Source organism: Chlamydotis macqueenii, chromosome 2 (assembly GCF_036417535.1).
Source record: "Chlamydotis macqueenii isolate bChlMac1 chromosome 2, bChlMac1.mat, whole genome shotgun sequence".
In the NCBI taxonomy this organism is placed as follows: Eukaryota; Metazoa; Chordata; class Aves; order Otidiformes; family Otididae; genus Chlamydotis; species Chlamydotis macqueenii.
The window spans coordinates 44,010,417-44,029,214 of NC_141557.1; the positions used below are offsets into that span (position 1 = coordinate 44,010,417).

Below are 18,798 nucleotides of genomic sequence, written 5' to 3' on the forward strand. Positions count from 1 at the left end.
GTGCATTGTCTCTATACCAACACAAGATAAACCAGTGGATCTTTCCTACAGCAATTCACATTTCTTTCCTTCCCTCATCACCTCATCCTGTGGAATTACTGAACACTGAAGAGACTGTATATTTGGGTCAAAAAGAATAACAGGCCTTATGTGCATCTGAAGCAAGATCATGCTTTAATTATCTTCTTATTATTATTTTAGGGAGCTTGTCAGCTAAGATGTGCTGATTTGTGAATTGACTCCTAAATATGGAAATGAAGGCAAGTAAAGAAATTCATGGTAAGGGGACATGCTAGACTCTTGCAGCTGTGTAACTAAAATAAAATAAAACAGAAGAGTTTAATTCAGCCTTGCCTGTAAGGGCAGCTGAAGCAGGCTGCCAGCTACAGTAAAGGAGTTGCATCTTGTTTTGGTACAAATGCAAATATTCTTTTAAGCTTGTCATAATTAATACAAAGATTTAATTGAGTCATTATCATCTTTATGATGTGTTAAAGGATACATTGTAAGCAAAACCGTCTGATATGTGACTGAATGAAGTCGAAGTGTTCATCTCTGTAGTCGTGCTCTTTTTCCAGAACACTGATGGCATCACACTGTCAAAACAAACAAAAAATTAAATATGCCACAGTCAGTTATCTGTTGAAATAGCAATGCTGCTACACATCCAGTTCACAACTGGGCAGGGGGGATGGAGTGGGGTGGGTGGTGAAGAGAAAAACAAAAATCTGCTAAGGTAGTCTAGAAGCATAATTGAACCTTTTGTAAAATAATATATAACTTGATGTGCCTGTACTGTGGTCAGCACTAAACTGGGAGTTAAAGTGATTGCCATTTATCATTCACTCTCCCTAGCCCCCTCCAATGCAGTAACTCAAAATCTCTGTTGAAGACTGACCCAGTGAATGACGCCACCATTTTGTATTTTTACACACTGTGGTATTACAGGATACAGTGTTTTTTATCCAGTTACTAACTAACCCTTTGCAAAGGGAGGCAAAAATAAGAAATGTGGAAGCGGGGGCGGGGGGGGGAGGAAAAAAAAAAAAAGAGTGGGCAGGGAGAAGAATAAGAGAGCTAGCAGGTGAGAAAAAAAGGTGTTTTTCAAATGAGAGGATTAGCCTTCCAGTGAAGGAACAGCCTACGCATCAAAAGGTTTATTCTTTCACTGTGGGCCAGAGGCTGCAGATGTGATATGCTTAATGCCAGTGAGAACTGAAGAGTCAAGGGGATGGGCGGAACAAACAAAACAAAAAGAATAGCCACAAGAGACTAAGAATACCATTTTTTCTTTAGACTAAGAATATGGTTACATATCTAAAAGAAACCACAACAGATCACCAAAACACCCTAAGAACTGAGGAAAGTTAACAGAGCAGCACTTTACTAACTAGAACTCTCAAATATATTCATCTTCAGAAAAAGATCAGAAATATTAAAAAACCTACCAAAACACTCTCTGCAGAATAAGGAGGACTGTGGAGCTCAAGGGGAAGTCTAGCTGCTTAATGACTAGCTCACTGCTGTGAGCAAAACCAGGTCTGAGGTACTCCTCAATTCCTTGAAAACTGGTAGAACTAAAGGAAAAACTAATCCCAAAATAACATGCAATGAGGGCTTCCAGAAGATAAGCAACCTTCAACATTGAACTTTTTTAAAGAGTTCTTATGCAAAGTATTCAGAATGACTTAATAACCACGTGCTTCCCACCCCAAATCCACAATTGACAGAGTTGTTTAAATAAAATATGTAAAAAACCTAAAACATGAAACAAACCTTTGTACAAACTACTACTACTGGAATGCCTAAGTTACATGTTAGTGTATCTGCACCCAGGGGTAAAATCACACTGTCATCTTTGTCTTCCTGTAATGAAGTATTTCTTCTCTGTGGAGAAGCTGGAAAATCCTCGCCTGGTTCTATATATTCCTGGAAGTCTCTTACCACTGAAAGTAAAAAAAAAAAAGTTATATTAAAAGATCAGCTACTTTATTATTTCAACAATGATTTCCACTGCCATCGATCTCTAGCACTGTTGATTGCACAGTACTTCTGCTTCTTTATGTTGAAAAAATTGAGCATGCGCCGAGTACCAACTATTTGTTTGCTCTATGCAGCATAAGAGAAAACAAACCTGAGAGATCTCAAGCCTGAGATCTGCTTGATCAGCAGCTAGAAGAACATGACCAGATAAAACCATCCGTAAAGACAACATTCAACCATTTTTATTTTATCAGGCAGTTGCTATTAACAATTATTGCTTGATATGTTTCCTAAAGGACATACGTTTCCTTGCATTCTCCTTGGCAATATTATTGGAACAATTTGTTAGAATAAACAGAATTAAGCCTTACGGATATTGCTGAGTTGCTACCTTATACCAGGTTCTACCTAAACCCCCTTTGTCCACAGTTGTCTCTGTACAGTAAATCTACAGTAGTAATAAGCAAAAAGAACACACAAATATTAGTTATTAACTAGCTTTATAATTGGTTAATGGCATATTAAATATTTGGTATGCTTTTACAGTAGATCAGATACTACTTTAAAATTTAGCAGGGAGCGTAAGTCAGAATATAACAAGAATTAGAAAAAAGATAAAATTACAAGTGTAACTCTCGTCAGGTTCTGATACATACACTTAGGCCTCTAATTACACAATCACTTACTATTCCTACAAAGATACAATATTAGTCACAAAATGTCTGTACGTTTCACATGACGTATCTCGTTTCACACAGCAGAAACTGGATTCTACCAAACCCCACCACTGATTACTTTTCCATGAGTAGCACATCCTGATTCAGCCAAAAAATAAGAATCAGGCAGCAAGACAATTCAGCTGCATCATGCACACAAGCAGCTAACTACTCCAATACATTCTCACTGCTTCGTCCTGATTTATGTTAATCCACTGCTACCTTCGCTAAACTGAGTGAAGCCCTCTGAGTTCGTTCCTAGAAAAGCATTAGTTGAATTAACAGAGCAAGACTTATTTTAACACCCTGGAGAAAGAGACTTAGTAGGCCAAGATTATGCAACTTTTCTATAGATCCTGGAGCTCAAAATAACAAAAAACACACATGCACAGATTGTCATCTCCACTTGAACAGTCAACTCAGGCTCTTACTCGGGGAATGCTGCTACTTCAGTCTGGTCTGAGAGCTTCCAAGAGCCTCCCAAATTGACTGTGTTTGAAACCCAGAGTTCTCATCAAGATATGCCAGCCACTCAAGAAAGTCTTTCCTACACAGCATACTGTCTGTTCTGGGATAATTGCAAGCAAAAATAAAAATCGCACTACTCCAGTGCTAGAAGTCCTCCAATGGATTCCTAAAATTCCCATTGTATGATCATAAAATACTGTTTTTATGCAAGTACAGAGAACAGTAGAAAGGAGGACTGATGTAGTGTATCACAGCTCAAAGACTGTGGAATACAATCTCAGGTCTTCTTTAGAGACATGATTAAAATGACCAAGCCACAGCCCCTCACACACAGCTGCTCTGTATCCCCTAATGCCTTCCCATACCAGTCTTAGTCCTCACAGAGTCCGTTTTTAAGTACAGTTGCTAGAACTGCAAGACAAACACAGCAGCACACCTCCACAAAACTACACACACAAACTCTCAGTAATTTCAGTCTGTTAGCAAGTTGAATCAGTTCACAGGAGCCTCTCAGGAGCACTGAGCATGACACAAAATAAAGTAGGACTATGTAGCCAGCAGTCAGGCAAGCGAGATTCCTCCCTCCTCCTTTTGGCAGTGTCAAGCTGCTGCCCTCCTAGCAATGCAGGAAGCCACATCACAGGAGGTTCAAAACAAAACCAGCTTCCAGTCACATCTGGATTGTGTCCAGGCCTTCTGTTATACCCAACATGCAGACCATCAATAGCTACAAAAATTACATCAGATAACAGAACAAGAGACCAGATAAAACTTTTAATGAGTAGCTGTTTTTGACTCTTCTTGACACTCCACTTAAATTTTCTGGATTTTGTAGAGTTTCACTATTCTGTTCACTCAGTCAGTAAAAAAGCAACACTATCAGCCTATACATTTTTGATAACAGAGATACTGTGTTCTTACTACTTACATTCAGTAAAATCCTACCCTGAAACTGTTTGGGGAAGTGTTTAATACACACACACTAACACCACCCCCTGAAAACAAACCCAAATCAAACCAAAAACCACACCCAAAAGAGCTCAGCTCCTCCCTCCTGCAGAAGTTCTTGTTGTGGAAGATGTGAGTTCAGTCAGATTGTTTACAGTATCCTGCAAAATCTTTGTGTTCTGCATGTTTAAACTGAAATAAGAAGACACTGATAGAGCTATATCATATCCATGCCAAAACAAATATATAGCTGCATTAGTGTCAATAATAATTATGATAAAACTCTTCAAGTAGAAAGGGCCCAGACATTTCCATGCTGTCATGAATCCTTTCAACATTTACACTTTTGGTAGGCAGAGAACAGGTCTCAGATTCTCTAGACTGACTAATTACAGGAACAGTTAAGAAGCTGATGCAGTGATTTGCCTTAAAAATAAATAAATTTAAAAAAAATTGAAAGCTAAGAAGTTTTGTCACTTGGGAAGTTCTTACCTAGAAAAATCTGTAAGAAGCACAATCGTAAATTCAACTCAGCTGTGCTCATTCTGAAAGCTTCCCCTCACCCCCAAAATAAGGTACTTCTGTTAGAAAGACATACTAGTATTTTTCATATCACTACTTGAGACTTATCTGAACCTTGACTGGCTTGATAACTCCTAATTTTAAGTAACATTCCCAAAGAATGAAAAAGACTGCAATGTAGAGATTAAATGGTACAGAAAGCATTAACCATATTCGATTTAAATGGATTCCTACGTATTTGAAGAATACTCACACTTTTGTTCCATTTCTTTCATTTCTTCAGGAGGAATTTTTAACTTGTCAATATGTTCTCTCACAACACTTGCCCATTTTTGTAAAGAATCCAGTGCAGTCCAAGGCCTAGACATGTCTACTACCAACATAATTAGAGTGTCCTTTAGAGAGCTTGCCTCCATCGCAAATTTAAGAAGACCTTTGTGATACAGGTCACCATCCAAAATCCATACATTACATCTTGTTTGATCTAGAAAAAAAACCAAAACACATTTTTATGAGACTGACTTGAAACAGTCTACTACACAATGGCTATTAAGTCTTCTTTACGACACGTAAAATAAAAGGAAGAAAGCAGATGACATGTTTTATCAGCCTATTGAACACACATAACAACACAGCAAACTGCAGCTTGTGGACACTCCCCTCCTCTTCCAAACCCTGATGTTTAATGTCTGATAACTGAAGATCTTAAATGCATTACTTCAAAGTAAGTATCCAGAGATAGCACTCCCCGTTTCCAAAATTAATATTCATACTTTTAGAGAGGGAAAACATTTTCTTCAAGATGCAAATTAGAAGGGGAGAATTGGGTGAATCCAGCCATCCCGTCTCAGTCCTCGGTCTGCTTAGCTCTCAAGGACTGCCATCTCCTCTTCAAAACTCCAGTGTAATATGTCTATATAGCTCTTAAAGAGCAGATTGTACCTTGACCCTTCAGAAAACTGGAGTAGAACTGCAAATTTTTAATTATTTAAATGGACTTAGCCAGCAAGAACATTATTCTTCAGATTTTCAAAATGACAATCACGGTACAAATAGACCACCCCACTGCTTTTTCCTCACCATTTTTAAACACCATATTCCAATATTCAGAGACACTTCTGCAGTAATGAAGAGCTAGTGATTCAAAACTAGACAGTTTAATATAATTACGTTTCGCCCTCAGGTAAATTTTTAATACTTGTTACAGAAGTTTTAAGGAAAACATTTAGATCAAACTCCCAATCCTCTTCCTGGTCAAGTAATCTTTGAGACCAATAACTGGACATGCAAGTCAGGAAAGCAAGTGATTTCAGAAAAAAAGGGGCCAAGTTCTTCTGGTTCTTCTATCTATATTTGTTCTTACAGCATAGACAAGAGTTCCCATTTTTCCCCACAGCTCCCAGTATGTCCCTATTCACATGCCACTCCCTCTAAATATTGCCTCTAGATGATTCATCACACCGCTACAGTGCCTGGTCATAGTCCTTCCCTTGTTCCCCCATATATAAGCATCAATTATCCATTCCATAACTGCAGGCATTTGGAGTCTGGATCTTAAACATCTTTTTTACCTTCTAGCCATAGGCCAACTCAAGCCAGTTGAAACATCTTCCTACTTTACCTTCTCCTTCCTTCAAATTTTTGAGTTGATGGTTTGGAGGTTTTTTGTTTGTTTGTTTGTTTTTAAAAATCTCCTTTAGCATTGTGCACATTTTCCTACCCTTCAATATATGATACATAGTCTTAGAGATTCTGATACCACTAAGATAAAGGTATGGTCAAAAAAAACCCCCAACTTGCCTCAATAACTGAGATGCAAGATAAGAGCTTAGGCACCTTTTCCTCCAGGCTTGAGGAATGCACTTTTGCCCATCATCCATTCAGAATGCTGCAGCTAAAGTTGCTTCCCTGGTCTTTTCCTTTCAGTCTTTTCTTTTGACTGGTTCCTCTCCTCCTCTACCACTTAAATGGTGGTTCATGGTATCTACTAAAGGAATTACACTGAGAAACTTCCTCCTGATACAAGTCACTCATGGCCTAAGCTAGAGTCCTGCAAATTATAAAAAAAGAAAAACATCCCACTGTCACTCCAAATATCACACTACTGAACCATTGCTTTCAACTTGGTTTAAGATATTATTAGAAATACAAACTTACCATCTCGATCTTCATCATGCACATTTAAATACAAATACTCCATTCCTCTTCCTTTTTTGTATTCCTCTATTCCTTGAATTTTTCCTATTAAGCTAGTTTTACCTGCTCCATCTTCACCTGGAGAGACAGAAGGTAGATACCACTCAATCTCTAATCACAGTTACATATTAAAAACCACCTGGAACAAGAAGGAAACCATATACTAACAGGGTGATTGAGCTGACAAAAGTTTTGAAATATAAGCGGGCTTTGCCCAACTCCTCCATCTGTTCAAAGCGCATGGCTCACCTTCAAATCTTATTTCTAATTATTGATAAATGCAATTATGCCCCTAACTGTCCTATCTGAAATAGGCTTTTAGATGTATCTTTAAAAAGATACCTTAAGAGGTAGTTAAACACTTCAAACAATTTCAGTCTGTCAGCTGCAACCAAAGAGGTAACAAAGTCTTTCTGAAATACAGTTCATGTCACAGTAAGCTTATCTTACAATCAGAAGAATACAATTTAGAACTCTCACATATCAAACAGTACACAACACCAGGCTCAGTAAGGCAAATCTGTTTCTTTAGCTTTTGTGGGTTGGTTTCTTTGAATCTTTTCTCTGTTACCGGTCTAAAGAAACCTTAACAAGAGGTGACAAACAGTAAGCCCACTGCCTTACAATACACGTGTATTTGGGTACACACAGAGTGACAAGGCTGCAATCCGGATCCATTCACTCCTATTCTCTCCAGTCCAAAGGGAGCTGGAGAACCAGTGAACCTTAACCACATAAACTCAGTGTAATCTCCTCAACTATTGCCAGAGACTCTTCTTGAAAAACTATTTCTAACTGTACGTCCCAGAGCTGGAAAACTCCACGTGCAGTTTATCCAGTTTGAAAGAGTAACCAAGATGAATTTGGATACAAAGCAGGGTTTTGCCATTCTAATTTGGCAGTATGATGGGCATATAACAGTTAGACAGAAAATTCTTGGAACTCACTCACAGGTTATAAAATTAGGATTAAAACTACATAACAAAGTTTAAGGACAATAATTTTAACAGCTAAACATAATGAAGTTTTCCCTTTAAAACTAAAGATATAACCACAGAAAAGAGCAGAAAAATCATACTTTGATAGATGACTGAATTTACTCAACATATAGTTCCTAAGATTACTGCATGAAGTTTTTAAATTTAGAGTTCAGCTTTATTTTCAGATTTCACTTTCAGCTACCAGAAAGCATAAGACTGTTTACGCTAAGTAGCCAAGGGAACTTTACTCAATGGGATGAGAAGGCATTTAAAAAAAAAATTAAACAGCAACAACAACAAAACAAACAAACAAAAACAAAACAAAAAAAAAACCCTAAAGAGAGAAAAATAAGACCAGAATGGAAGTTTAAGATCTGGTTAAGTATAGAGAAGTTAAGTGAAAAATGAAGTTGTATCAGTTAACTTTTTCAATATTCAAGAGTTTGTTTGCTAGTTCCTTAACTATATTAAATCAAGACGCATCTAAGAAACAATTATAGCTAATTTTAAATAAACATTGGAAAGCACAGCTATTTTCTATTCATACACCAACCTTTTCCTCTTCTTGTGAGAGTATTATTTTAAATGAAAATTCTGCCCAAGAAGTGAAGAGTTCAAGCTTTGTCACCAGAGATGAATTACAATTCCTTCTCTGCCCTCACCTAAGTACTTACCCAAGCTTCTTAAGTTTGTAATCTACAAATAACTGGGGAATCTTTATTACGAGCTGCTGCACTGACATGTTATGCTGCTGAAATTGATATTACTTTTGCCAACAATTTCTGCATGATTCATTCTGTTGTTTTACCTTTTTGAACAGGCAGGTTCAATTGATTTGCACCAGCAGAAAGCTCAAAAGGTTAAGATAAAACAAGATTTGTTATTCCTTTTTAAGAGGGGGTTGCACTTAACAGCTTTCCTAGTTTCTCAGAACAGCTGGCCTCTAGGTAAGTTCTCTTGCATACTAATTTGTTTCACATAGGTGGCAATAAAGATTACAATTCGTTTGTATTGGGAAAGTTTAGCATCTTCTACAAAGTATATCTGCCAGTTTTTTACAAAAGTGGCTGCAACTTAAGTCTAAGAAGCATCTGTGGTTATGGAAAGTTCTAAACATGACAAAAGATACACTTAAGCAGTCTATTATCTATGCAACCTTATTGTTTGAAAGTGCTCATGCTAAACAACACAGGCAAGCTTTAAGTGTATGTCCCACAAGCCCCTTACTTATCATAGCTGTGTGTTGTGCAATTTCCTCCCCACCCCTGTATTTTCAAATGCCTGAAGTTAACTGAAGTTCAATACTGACAAGTTAATATCTTATGGCAAAATAAGAGCTGGAATTTTATTTTGCCTCATCAAGTTTTCCAGTAATTATCTTCAGACCCTACACAGAAAGAAATTTTATCACTACAGCATAAGACAAGTTGATTTGATGTAACATTATTACCTTTTGACATACACACACACAGTAGTAATTTCAGTTTTTCATCACAGAATTACTTAAATTTAATCTGTCCTATGAAGAAGATCCTCTATTGCCTTCTTCTTAGCAAATATTCACCCATTTCAAAACACCAGTATCAGTCAGGTAGGTGGATCACTGACATACATAACTGTATCATACAAGTTACTGCACGCAGAGAGCAGTGCTCATCATTCACTATAAAGCCAGAATGATGCATCAGTGAAGTCTGAAGGGCTTGGTACTACTTTCATTAATTACTCAGGTAAATTAAGAGAATAGTACAGTTTGCAGATTATATAAGAGAAGTCAAAAGATCTGTGGAGAAAAGAGTTAGATGCAATACTGACAAGCGGTCCAAAACAAGTTAGCAATGCATAAGCCAACTAGTCTACAAATAGGATGACTCACTTGCAAGGGTGCAAGATAGCTGCCTAGCCAAACGTGCCGTATTCCACTATAGTCCAGAGTGCTCAGTGATTTAAGCCAAATTAGAATCAGTATTATGGAAAATATTCCTTCCAGTACCTAAAGGGGGCCTGCAGGAAAGACAGGGAGAAACTCTTCAGTAGGGCCTGTTGCAATAGGATGAGGGGTAATGGTTTTAAAATAAAGGGAGGTAGAACACTGGCACAGGTTGCCCAGAGAGGTGGTGGATGCCCCATCCCTGGAAACATTCAAGGCCAGGTTGGACGGGGCTCTGAGCAACCTGATCTGGCTGGAGATGTCCCTGCTCCTTGCAAAGGAGTTGGACGAGATGACCTTTAAAGGTCACTTCCAAACCAAACTATTCTATGAAAAAAGCTGTCAGAAAGTACAATCAGGACCATCATATATGACATGAGAACTTCCTCCTTTTTGCCCACACAATTCGTCATAAGAAGTTAGGAAAAGATGACTGCCTTGGCCACAAGAACATGCTAAGACCTGAGGTTCCATCTACCTCTACTTTTTAAAATTGTGACAGCTACAAATATATTTGTATCCTTGTTATTAATTTATTTTTTCCAACCCAAAGTCTTAAATATAAAACACCTGAGAAGTCAACACACTTTCAATATATCAAGTTATGCTGGGAAAGAGCAGCAGTTTAATTTTACTTTGTAGTTACTCTTCAGCAAGAACATCAAAATACAAATAAATCTTAAACCAGTGCTTATCTAAAAATCCATTAATGAATGGAATTAATTTGCTAATGAGATCTGTAATAACTAAGTACATGCAATGCTAACTTTTAAGACTTCCCAAAACTCAAACTTTTTATTGTAATGCCTTTAGTATGTATTGAAGCTTCTTTCCACCAGAGGAGGGGGGAATATTAATGAGGAAATTAAAGTATATCAGCTGTTTTACGTTTGATGGATAATGCATAGCACAGTAATGGAATTAGCATTAAGTACTACCAGGAACATATATAAAAGTATATACGCTTTAAAAATAAAATTTATCAATAAGAATACATATACATACACACTATATGGCATCTGAAATTACAAACTCTAAGGTATTTAAGCATATTTATCTTTTTTGTTGTTGTGTCTGGATATCTCTAAAGTATATGAAGAAGTAATGTTGCTTAGTTTCAGACAAAAGGGAAATTTCATATTCCTCAGACTCAAAAGATCATTGCGTTTTAATATTATGAGACAGAATTATTTTTTTTAAGTGCTACTGAAGCAATATATAAAACAGAGTCTCATGCACCTTCAAAAACAGTCATCATCCTCCTCTTCTCTCCAGTACATTAAGATGGAAAATCCTTTAGCTGCTTCTTCATTTCTAACTGTGTGATAATCAAATTCACAACTGACTTCCATATGTAACCTCACAGAGCAAAACATTTCTGACACACAATTCTCGATATAGAATTGCAAGGTAGAATAAAATCAAGTAGATTGTTGCAAATTTAAGATTTTGCATCCTTCTTTTGCAAGTAACATAAAAGGTCCTCCTTTGCCAGAGTAAATCCTGAAGAACTAAAATTCTCCATTATATCAAGCTGCACTTCCACATTAATACTACAGTGAGGAAACAGAAGCGATGCTTCTAGGAAGCAATGCTATACACCAAAGCTGAACACAAGAGGGACAACAGATTTAATTTTGCAGAAAAGTCAGGCTAGGAAGCATTTGAAACAAAGCCAAACCAATCTGCTTACACACAGTATTTCACCATCTTGTTAACAAAATGGGAAGTCTTATACTCAACTAAACAAAAGCTGTTTCATTTTTATCCCTACACCGCTACACTTCACTTCTCTGATGAGCTCAGGTTTGGGGTTGTGCTCATCAAAGCTTCTCTGCCTACAAAACAGTTTGACGACATCCTTCTTGTTGCTGCCCTCAAAGATACAGGAAGCCATAATACAAAACTCTGCCCAGCCTCCTCCTTTCTCACCACTCCAGGCAAAAAGTATGTTTACTGAGCAGAAAATGGAGTATCACTAAATGTTCTGCTACAAGGCAGAATTTAGCAGAACGATCACCCATAGATGGGAAGGATGGGCAATGAGGTGAATGAATTGCCTTCTGTGAATGCAGGCAAGCAGGCACTTATCTATGAACTGCTACTTAAACTGTTCAACAATAAACTATCCAATTAGAGAGAACTTAGGGTCTCTATTACAGACCTTCTCTAAACTTTCAATTAAACATTTTAAAATTAATAATATTTGCTACTCATGCTATTTCCATATTTCTTTCCATTTAGAAAATGAAAACAGAAGGAGATTTTCACTTGTCTTAAAACAAGACATTTATTTCTTCTCACAGAAGTCTATACATGGAAGAGCAATCAATGTGTTATCTCCAGGACAGACATGAAGTTTTACTTTTTATTTAAATTGTTTCTCTAGTGTAAAGTGTTTAAAATATGGCACGGCAAAGAAGCCATAGCTGAATGTTTCTTTTGTATCATCAGTATTGTTGGTCTGCCCACCTTCCATCCCAGGCTCTGACTTTTTTTCATCAGCTCTTTGAAAAGCCATGGATGCACTTAATTTTGTGTAATCTATAATCCTCCTGGTTCCTTGATGGAGTTTGTTTGTTTGCTTTTTAAAACCATCAATTAAAATTCAGCTTGATATGGGAATTATACAACTCATCTCTAAAAAATATGTTCAAGCAAGGCCAAGCAAAACTATAGACAACGGTTCTAATTAACCCCTTCCACCCCCAAAAAGGCATGTTTTGGGGAACTAGCTTTATACTTTTTACAAAACAAAGACAGCTGCTAAGTAGAACAATTCACAACATCTAATATTTCTAACATGAAATATTGAATATTTATTTTAATAAAAAACTCACCTCACTTAAATATGATAGAACAAAGTCATCAAACCCAAACCTGACTTAGCGAACGGGCAAGATGCCTTCCCAGAATCACAGAGTGATCTCTATTCCACACCATGCGGAATGTCTGAATCCTAATACAGTGGAACGGGGACGTAACAGTCTTCTTCCTACTAGAACCAAACACGTGTACTATAGCTATTTTCAAGATAAAACACTTCTCATAAGCTAATAACTGCCTTTTCCACAGCCTCATATTAGTGAAAGAGACTTGTTTACACACATTATACTAACTGAATGCCTTTTGCAGAACAAGACCAAAATAATCAGAGTAAGCCAAATTTAGTTTGCTCTCAGAGAACTGAAGAACAAAATTAATTATGATGATGAGATCCTTCTCTAGAATCCCTCAAAACAACATGGAAGTTCATAATAAGTAGGTCAAACTGAGTTTTCAAATAACTTGCCACTAAACTATAATTTACTCATTGGACAAAAAACTCCTCTGTTTTACTCCACCAGATAAATCTTTCCCCTCACATATGCTTTATTTGGTATCTTTGTGGCACTGAAAAATTAACAACTTTTCTGAGGACCACCTTAATTACACTTCTGCATTACAACATGATAGAAAGCAGATTGTAGACAACTGTTCTAGCATGCCTTTCGTCAAGTCCTGCACCAGAAGAATACATGGCCTGACTGTGGCAACAGGCACAGTAGTAACAGTCTTACTTATGGTTGGAGAAACCCACAATCAGAGAAAACCAAATACTGCAGAGAATTCTATAGTGAACATGAACAGCATATATCGCTAACACAAACCTTCTCCTTTAACACAGCAGTAATTAATCTAGTGTGTTTTACCCAGGTTCACTACCAAAATAGAATAATTCTGTGTTACTATCAAAGGGACATTGGTACTCCTGCTACTAACCTGCCTGGAGAACACAGAAGCAAAATTCCTTTCACTGTTCCTCACCTTCAGAACTACTTCAGAGACAGATACAGTAATCAGCAGCACCTCTGGCAAAGCAGAGACAAATTAAAATAAATGCACTTCAAGAGTTTCAGAACTTCCCATGGTGTTCTACTAAGTTTTGCTACATAGCATCCATGTAATTCTGGCTTTTTGGAAAGGTATTACAGCAGAAAGGACTCTATGAAGAAGTCCTACATCTAAAAAAAACGTAACTGCAAAACAAGCCATTAGAATTTTACCTAGGTCAATGCCCCATCAAAACATCAGACACTTTAGAAGTATAACTCTGCTGATTGAAACAAAACTTGACTACATTTGGATTTCATTGCCTGTAGAAGATGAAGAAGTTGCAAGAAGAGGAGGAAAAAAAAGCTATCTGCAGTACTACCATCTAACTTCTGCAGTACTAGAGAATTAAGGAACATTTGAGATGAACAGTATGGACAGTATCAACAAGCAGTATTTCATCAGCTGTAACAATGAAATGATCACAGCAAAACTTTCAGCTATTTGAACAGGAAAAAATAAAGTGGAAAAGTAATTTTATAGTGTTGAGTACAAATTTAAGTAAGCATATTTTAGATTGATTTTATATACTGTCATGACAATTTGCTGTATCAGAACTTAATTCTGAAGTTCACTATATTCCATGTGTCCACTAAAAGAAAGTAGCAAGCTAAAACTGCTCTTCAAAATGTACCATTTTCTACAATAACAGCCATTTCCAATACATGGTATGCAGAAAAGTGTACCTGTAAATTAGCTGCAGACAGTGTAAACTTCTCAAGCATCCTGACTCCCACTGGAAAGGGGCAGAGCTCAAAGATTCAAACACACAGGCCTGGCCCTGAAAAGTGAGATGTCTGGGGTAAAGAGAAAATGTGGACACAAGGCAGCTGAACACTCACTGCCCACTAAACTCAAAGCCTTTATCACCAAATGGGGTAAAACACATGAAGAAAACCAAAGTGCTAGTGATTCAGTCAAAGCTTTAAGTGTGCAATACAGACACTTGGAGTCAGGTGTACATGTTTCACTGGATGGTCTGACATCATTAAAACTGCAGGCAAAGAATCCACTGTGCTTCAGAGGCCAAGGAATGTATGACATACAAAACGAGATAGAAAGCAGCTATTCAGTTCACTTGCAAGCTGGGAGCCTGTTTTCTTGTGCATCCTGGAATGACTTTGAACCTAACTGCTTGAATGCTGCAGTTTATTGGATAAATGATTAGTTTGGGTCTGTGAATTCAAGCCTTCACACATTCTATAACACTATGGATTCCATCCATAACCTGCAATGGTGACTTTTTAGCTGCTCTCTCTATTCCACTTGCTGGTTCCAGATACAATTATAGCAGGAAGTGAACAAACATGACAGTTCCCAATTATAAGCATTAGCTTTCTCATCACACTCAACAAAAAGCATCAATCTCCTCTGATCAGCTACCTTTTTATTATATGGTAAGCAGAAGTGACAGTTCAGGAGGGGAAAGAAAAAAAAAAAAAGCAACAACAAAACCACTCCTTTGGCTATCTGCAAAAAGCATCTAGAAATGTCACTGAGAGCACTCAATTTCCTTAAGAAAGCAGAGACATCTTATGTTTTCTGCTGGTATAGTTTGCTAAATGAGGTAGTTATGCTCATTATGGCAGAATTGCCTAAGAATCATAGCATACTTGCCTTACAGAAACGTTCAGGAAAGCTTGCATTTTTATTATTTGTTTATAACAAAAACAGAAAAATGTTTTTATGCTACGTGTGGCACCAATCAAAGTTAAAGTTTTCACAGAAAAACAGTTATTGAACAAATGTCTGTAAGTGAAACAATTTTGAAGTAAAACTGTAAGTTAATATATTTTTTTTTTCCGATTTGATCAGAGAATTACTAATATTATATATTAGCCTTACTTCACAAAACCATGTGCCATATGTAGAGATTAACATTTGGCATTCCAGTTTCCTTCAGTTATTTCTGTGACATCTTGAACTGCTTTCCAGGTTCTTAAAAATGTGATGTTAACGTAGCCAAAAGTAAATACTGAAATAACAGAATTAGCATGCCAGACATAGCCAGGTTCCCAGACCAACTAGGCATACAAGTACATACAGTGTTTGAAAAATATAAATGCTGCAGGCAAATTAGAAGACTTGTCCTAGCAAACAAAAGAACACTAAGTGGTGGGTTTTTCTTTGTGAGTTTCTTTGGGGGGAGGCATGGGAGAGTAGAAAGGAGGCTAAGGGTTTGTTGTTTTTTTTTTTTTTAATGCAGTTTGTTCTGAAAATAAGCATTAATTTGTCGTTATATATCATGTTTCAGCTAGGAAGTTTTGACCGATGTAGTGTTTGTACAGCAATATTTGCCTACCACAAAATGAGTGAAAACCATCAAGATCCTGGTCAGCTTTACAACTCCTGCTTCAAAATATTTAAAGAGTGATGAAACTAAAATAGTTAATACAGATCACTTCTTGCTATGACAACAAAACCTAGTACAAAACTATTTAAAGGAACAAAGATTAAAAATAGAGAAAGGTGAGATTACAGAGAAATTACAAACAACACAGCTCAAGAACCTGAAGAGACAGAACTTCACATACTGAATCTGTCCAATACAGAATACATAAGACCTCCCCTTTTCCTATGCCAGTGTGCTTCAGGAGCAGCATCATGCCTTGCTAGTGGACAGCAAAGTGTAATACATGGATTAGGTATTCTCAGAAAGAACATGGCCATGGCCCTTACTGATATATCCTCAGGTGCAATGCTCTTTTTCCTAAATATGTGTCAAACTTTTTTTCCCTGGACTTTTTTTCCTTGGTTTTCCTTCTAGAAAACACAATTCCTAAGAAGGAACTAAAATTTCTTCTACAAATCTGCACGTCTTTTTTAAAAAATGTGTCAAAGAAAAAAAAAAGTGTTGCATTACATCATTCTGTAAAGCTCTACATAAACGAGTAAAAAGAAAATTTCTATACAACAGGTTAAACATCACAAACTAAATGAGCATTTGGAAACATTTTACGGTGCCCTCTCTAGTTCTGAGGGAAGTACAGTCTCCAGTTATTGAGTACTAAGGATTGCCTGACTATGACGAGAGAGAAAAAACAAGAGTGTAATCTTGGCAAGGATCACAGCTTGAAGAAGAATCTTCCAACTTCAACAAGGATAGTAATCCAATTTAGTTTCAAAGTATCACATAAAAAGCTGTCAATCATTATGAAATCTTTCCTTTCTTTAACATCAATAGAACTTCCAATCTCAATAGCCTACTTAATTACATAACGTAAGAGGCAACAAATTAAAGGGTAGTAAGTCCTGTAACAGGTTCATTAGACCATCCCATCATCCTTGCACAATTTTCCCCTTCGTAGTCCGTTTTAAGCTACCACTCATCAAGACAGGAAGAAAAGGATCACAGTGATTGCTTTAGGATTATGGAAAAAAACTTAACTTGAAAAACCTCAAGAGAATACAAACCACAAGACAACATAGAATCATAAGGTGCACAGAGTCTACATTAATATCTTTACTGGGTTTTAACCATGTTTAACCATGTTTCCAAATACACACAGTTCTTTCTTGGGACAGGGAGCTTGGCAAAGAAGGGAAGAAGCACAAATTAACAAATCCATCCACTGGGATTCATTAAAATATCTACTGGCAATAATAGTTAGTAGTCTTTGAGCCAAAAAAAATGCACAAAAATATACACACATTTGACAGCATCCATTTTTCCCCTTCCCCCCTGAAGTTTTTAATTTTGCTTGACATATCGTTTTTCTTCTTTTCCTCAACACTGAGTAATAGCTGGGTCTCTCATTATGCCCCTATCAAAGTCCCATTCTGTAACTCCTAATCCTTGCCAAGCACAAGGCTGGACTAGCGCACTGGGTGGAGATAACAAAACACAATGAAAGCCAGCAGCAGTAACCGATGCCACTGCACAACTTGCTGATGATATTGCTGCTGACAAGCTCGGTGCATGTGGGCAGGACGCAACCAACACGCCCATACGGCCTACCCCGCCCTCCGGCCAAGAGGCAGCAGCCGTCATTGATACTGTGCGGGCCACGGAAGCAATTTTTGTGGTTGGATGACACACCGCAAGGACCAGCAAGCGGCACTGGTTGCACGAAGGAGGGGGGTTTCGGAAAAGGCTGAAAGACCGACACACACCGTGAAGTCAATACTCACTGAGGAGAAAGACAATAAAAACCACCCTTTTAAACCATCTCTACCTAAGGACCTAGGGTGGGAGGAGGACAGTAAGGGTATTATGGCGAGGTACCTACGATGAGGGGGATATCTAAAGCATCTCTGGATACTGGCTATCCAAAATGAAGCAAAAACATGTAAGTGAAGAAGTGGGAGGGTTAAGCCAGCACCTCGCCACCATCAGACCCCCCCACCTCCTTCGAACACTAAAGAAGAGACGCTCCAGAGGCCCGGGGAGGGTTCAGGAGCACGCCTGTGGGCGGCAGGGAAGGAAGGGCAGGGGATCAGGATGCTTTTCTCACCCAGGAGGAGGACGTTCTTCCCCGAAGGCAGCTTAGAGCGGGAGCGTGTGGACACCTCGCTGAGGATGCAGGACCTGGCGCGGAGAGACGACAACGCTTAGGAGGGGGGAGGCGGAAAGGGGGGGTCCTCGCATCCTCCCGACCCCCAACTCTCGCCACCTCCCGGAGAGGGCTGGGGGGGGGAAGGCGTGGGAGACGGAGGCAGGGCAGGAGTTGGCACCGCCAAGGGAAGGAGCCCCTCCTCAGCTCACTAAGAGGCACTGAGCGCCGCGGTAGGGGGGGGGATTAGCCAGCCCTGCCCTCCCCCCCCCCCACCCGCCGCCGCCTCCCCCCGCAGGGCAAAGAGTCGCTGCGAGGGCGGTAACGGCCAGCGCGCGCCCCGGTCCCCGGCCGCGGGGCGGGGCGGGCGGTTACCAGAGGTTCTGCCCATCGTCCTCATCGCCGCCTGCCCGCAGCTCCGCGTTGTTGTTGGTCGTGGCCGCAGCGGCGGACGGAGGGGAAGAAGAAGAAAAACCGGCAGCCGAACCGAGCCCGGACGAAGAGGAGCCGAAGGAACCGGCTCTCCCTACCGCCGCCGCCATCTTCGCTGCCTCCTCCCTACCCTGCCGCCTCCCTGAGACACGGAGCGGGCGGCGGCGCCGCGGCGGCTGACAGGAACCCGGATGTTGGGAGGTCGGGGGGCGGGGCCTAGGGGCGGGAAGTCGCCGTTGGGGTCCCGCGTCCGAGCG

At 38.9% G+C, this 18,798-nt stretch overlaps 1 protein-coding gene across 1 annotated transcript in view; it reads right to left on the reverse strand.

Annotated features, from left to right (window-relative positions):
* Positions 1-18,712, reverse strand: part of DYNC1LI1 (dynein cytoplasmic 1 light intermediate chain 1) — a 26,300-nt gene extending 7,588 nt beyond the window's left edge. The window contains exons 1-6 of the mRNA XM_086742753.1: positions 18,485-18,712; positions 18,071-18,144; positions 6,795-6,911; positions 4,891-5,121; positions 1,777-1,946; positions 503-596 (exon numbers count right to left, since the gene is read on the reverse strand). Coding sequence (XP_086598879.1) covers positions 503-596; positions 1,777-1,946; positions 4,891-5,121; positions 6,795-6,911; positions 18,071-18,144; positions 18,485-18,651 — 853 coding nt within the window. The 5' untranslated portion in view covers positions 18,652-18,712. The remainder of the gene's footprint in view (positions 1-502; positions 597-1,776; positions 1,947-4,890; positions 5,122-6,794; positions 6,912-18,070; positions 18,145-18,484) is intronic.
* Positions 18,713-18,798: the final 86 nt, after the last annotated feature.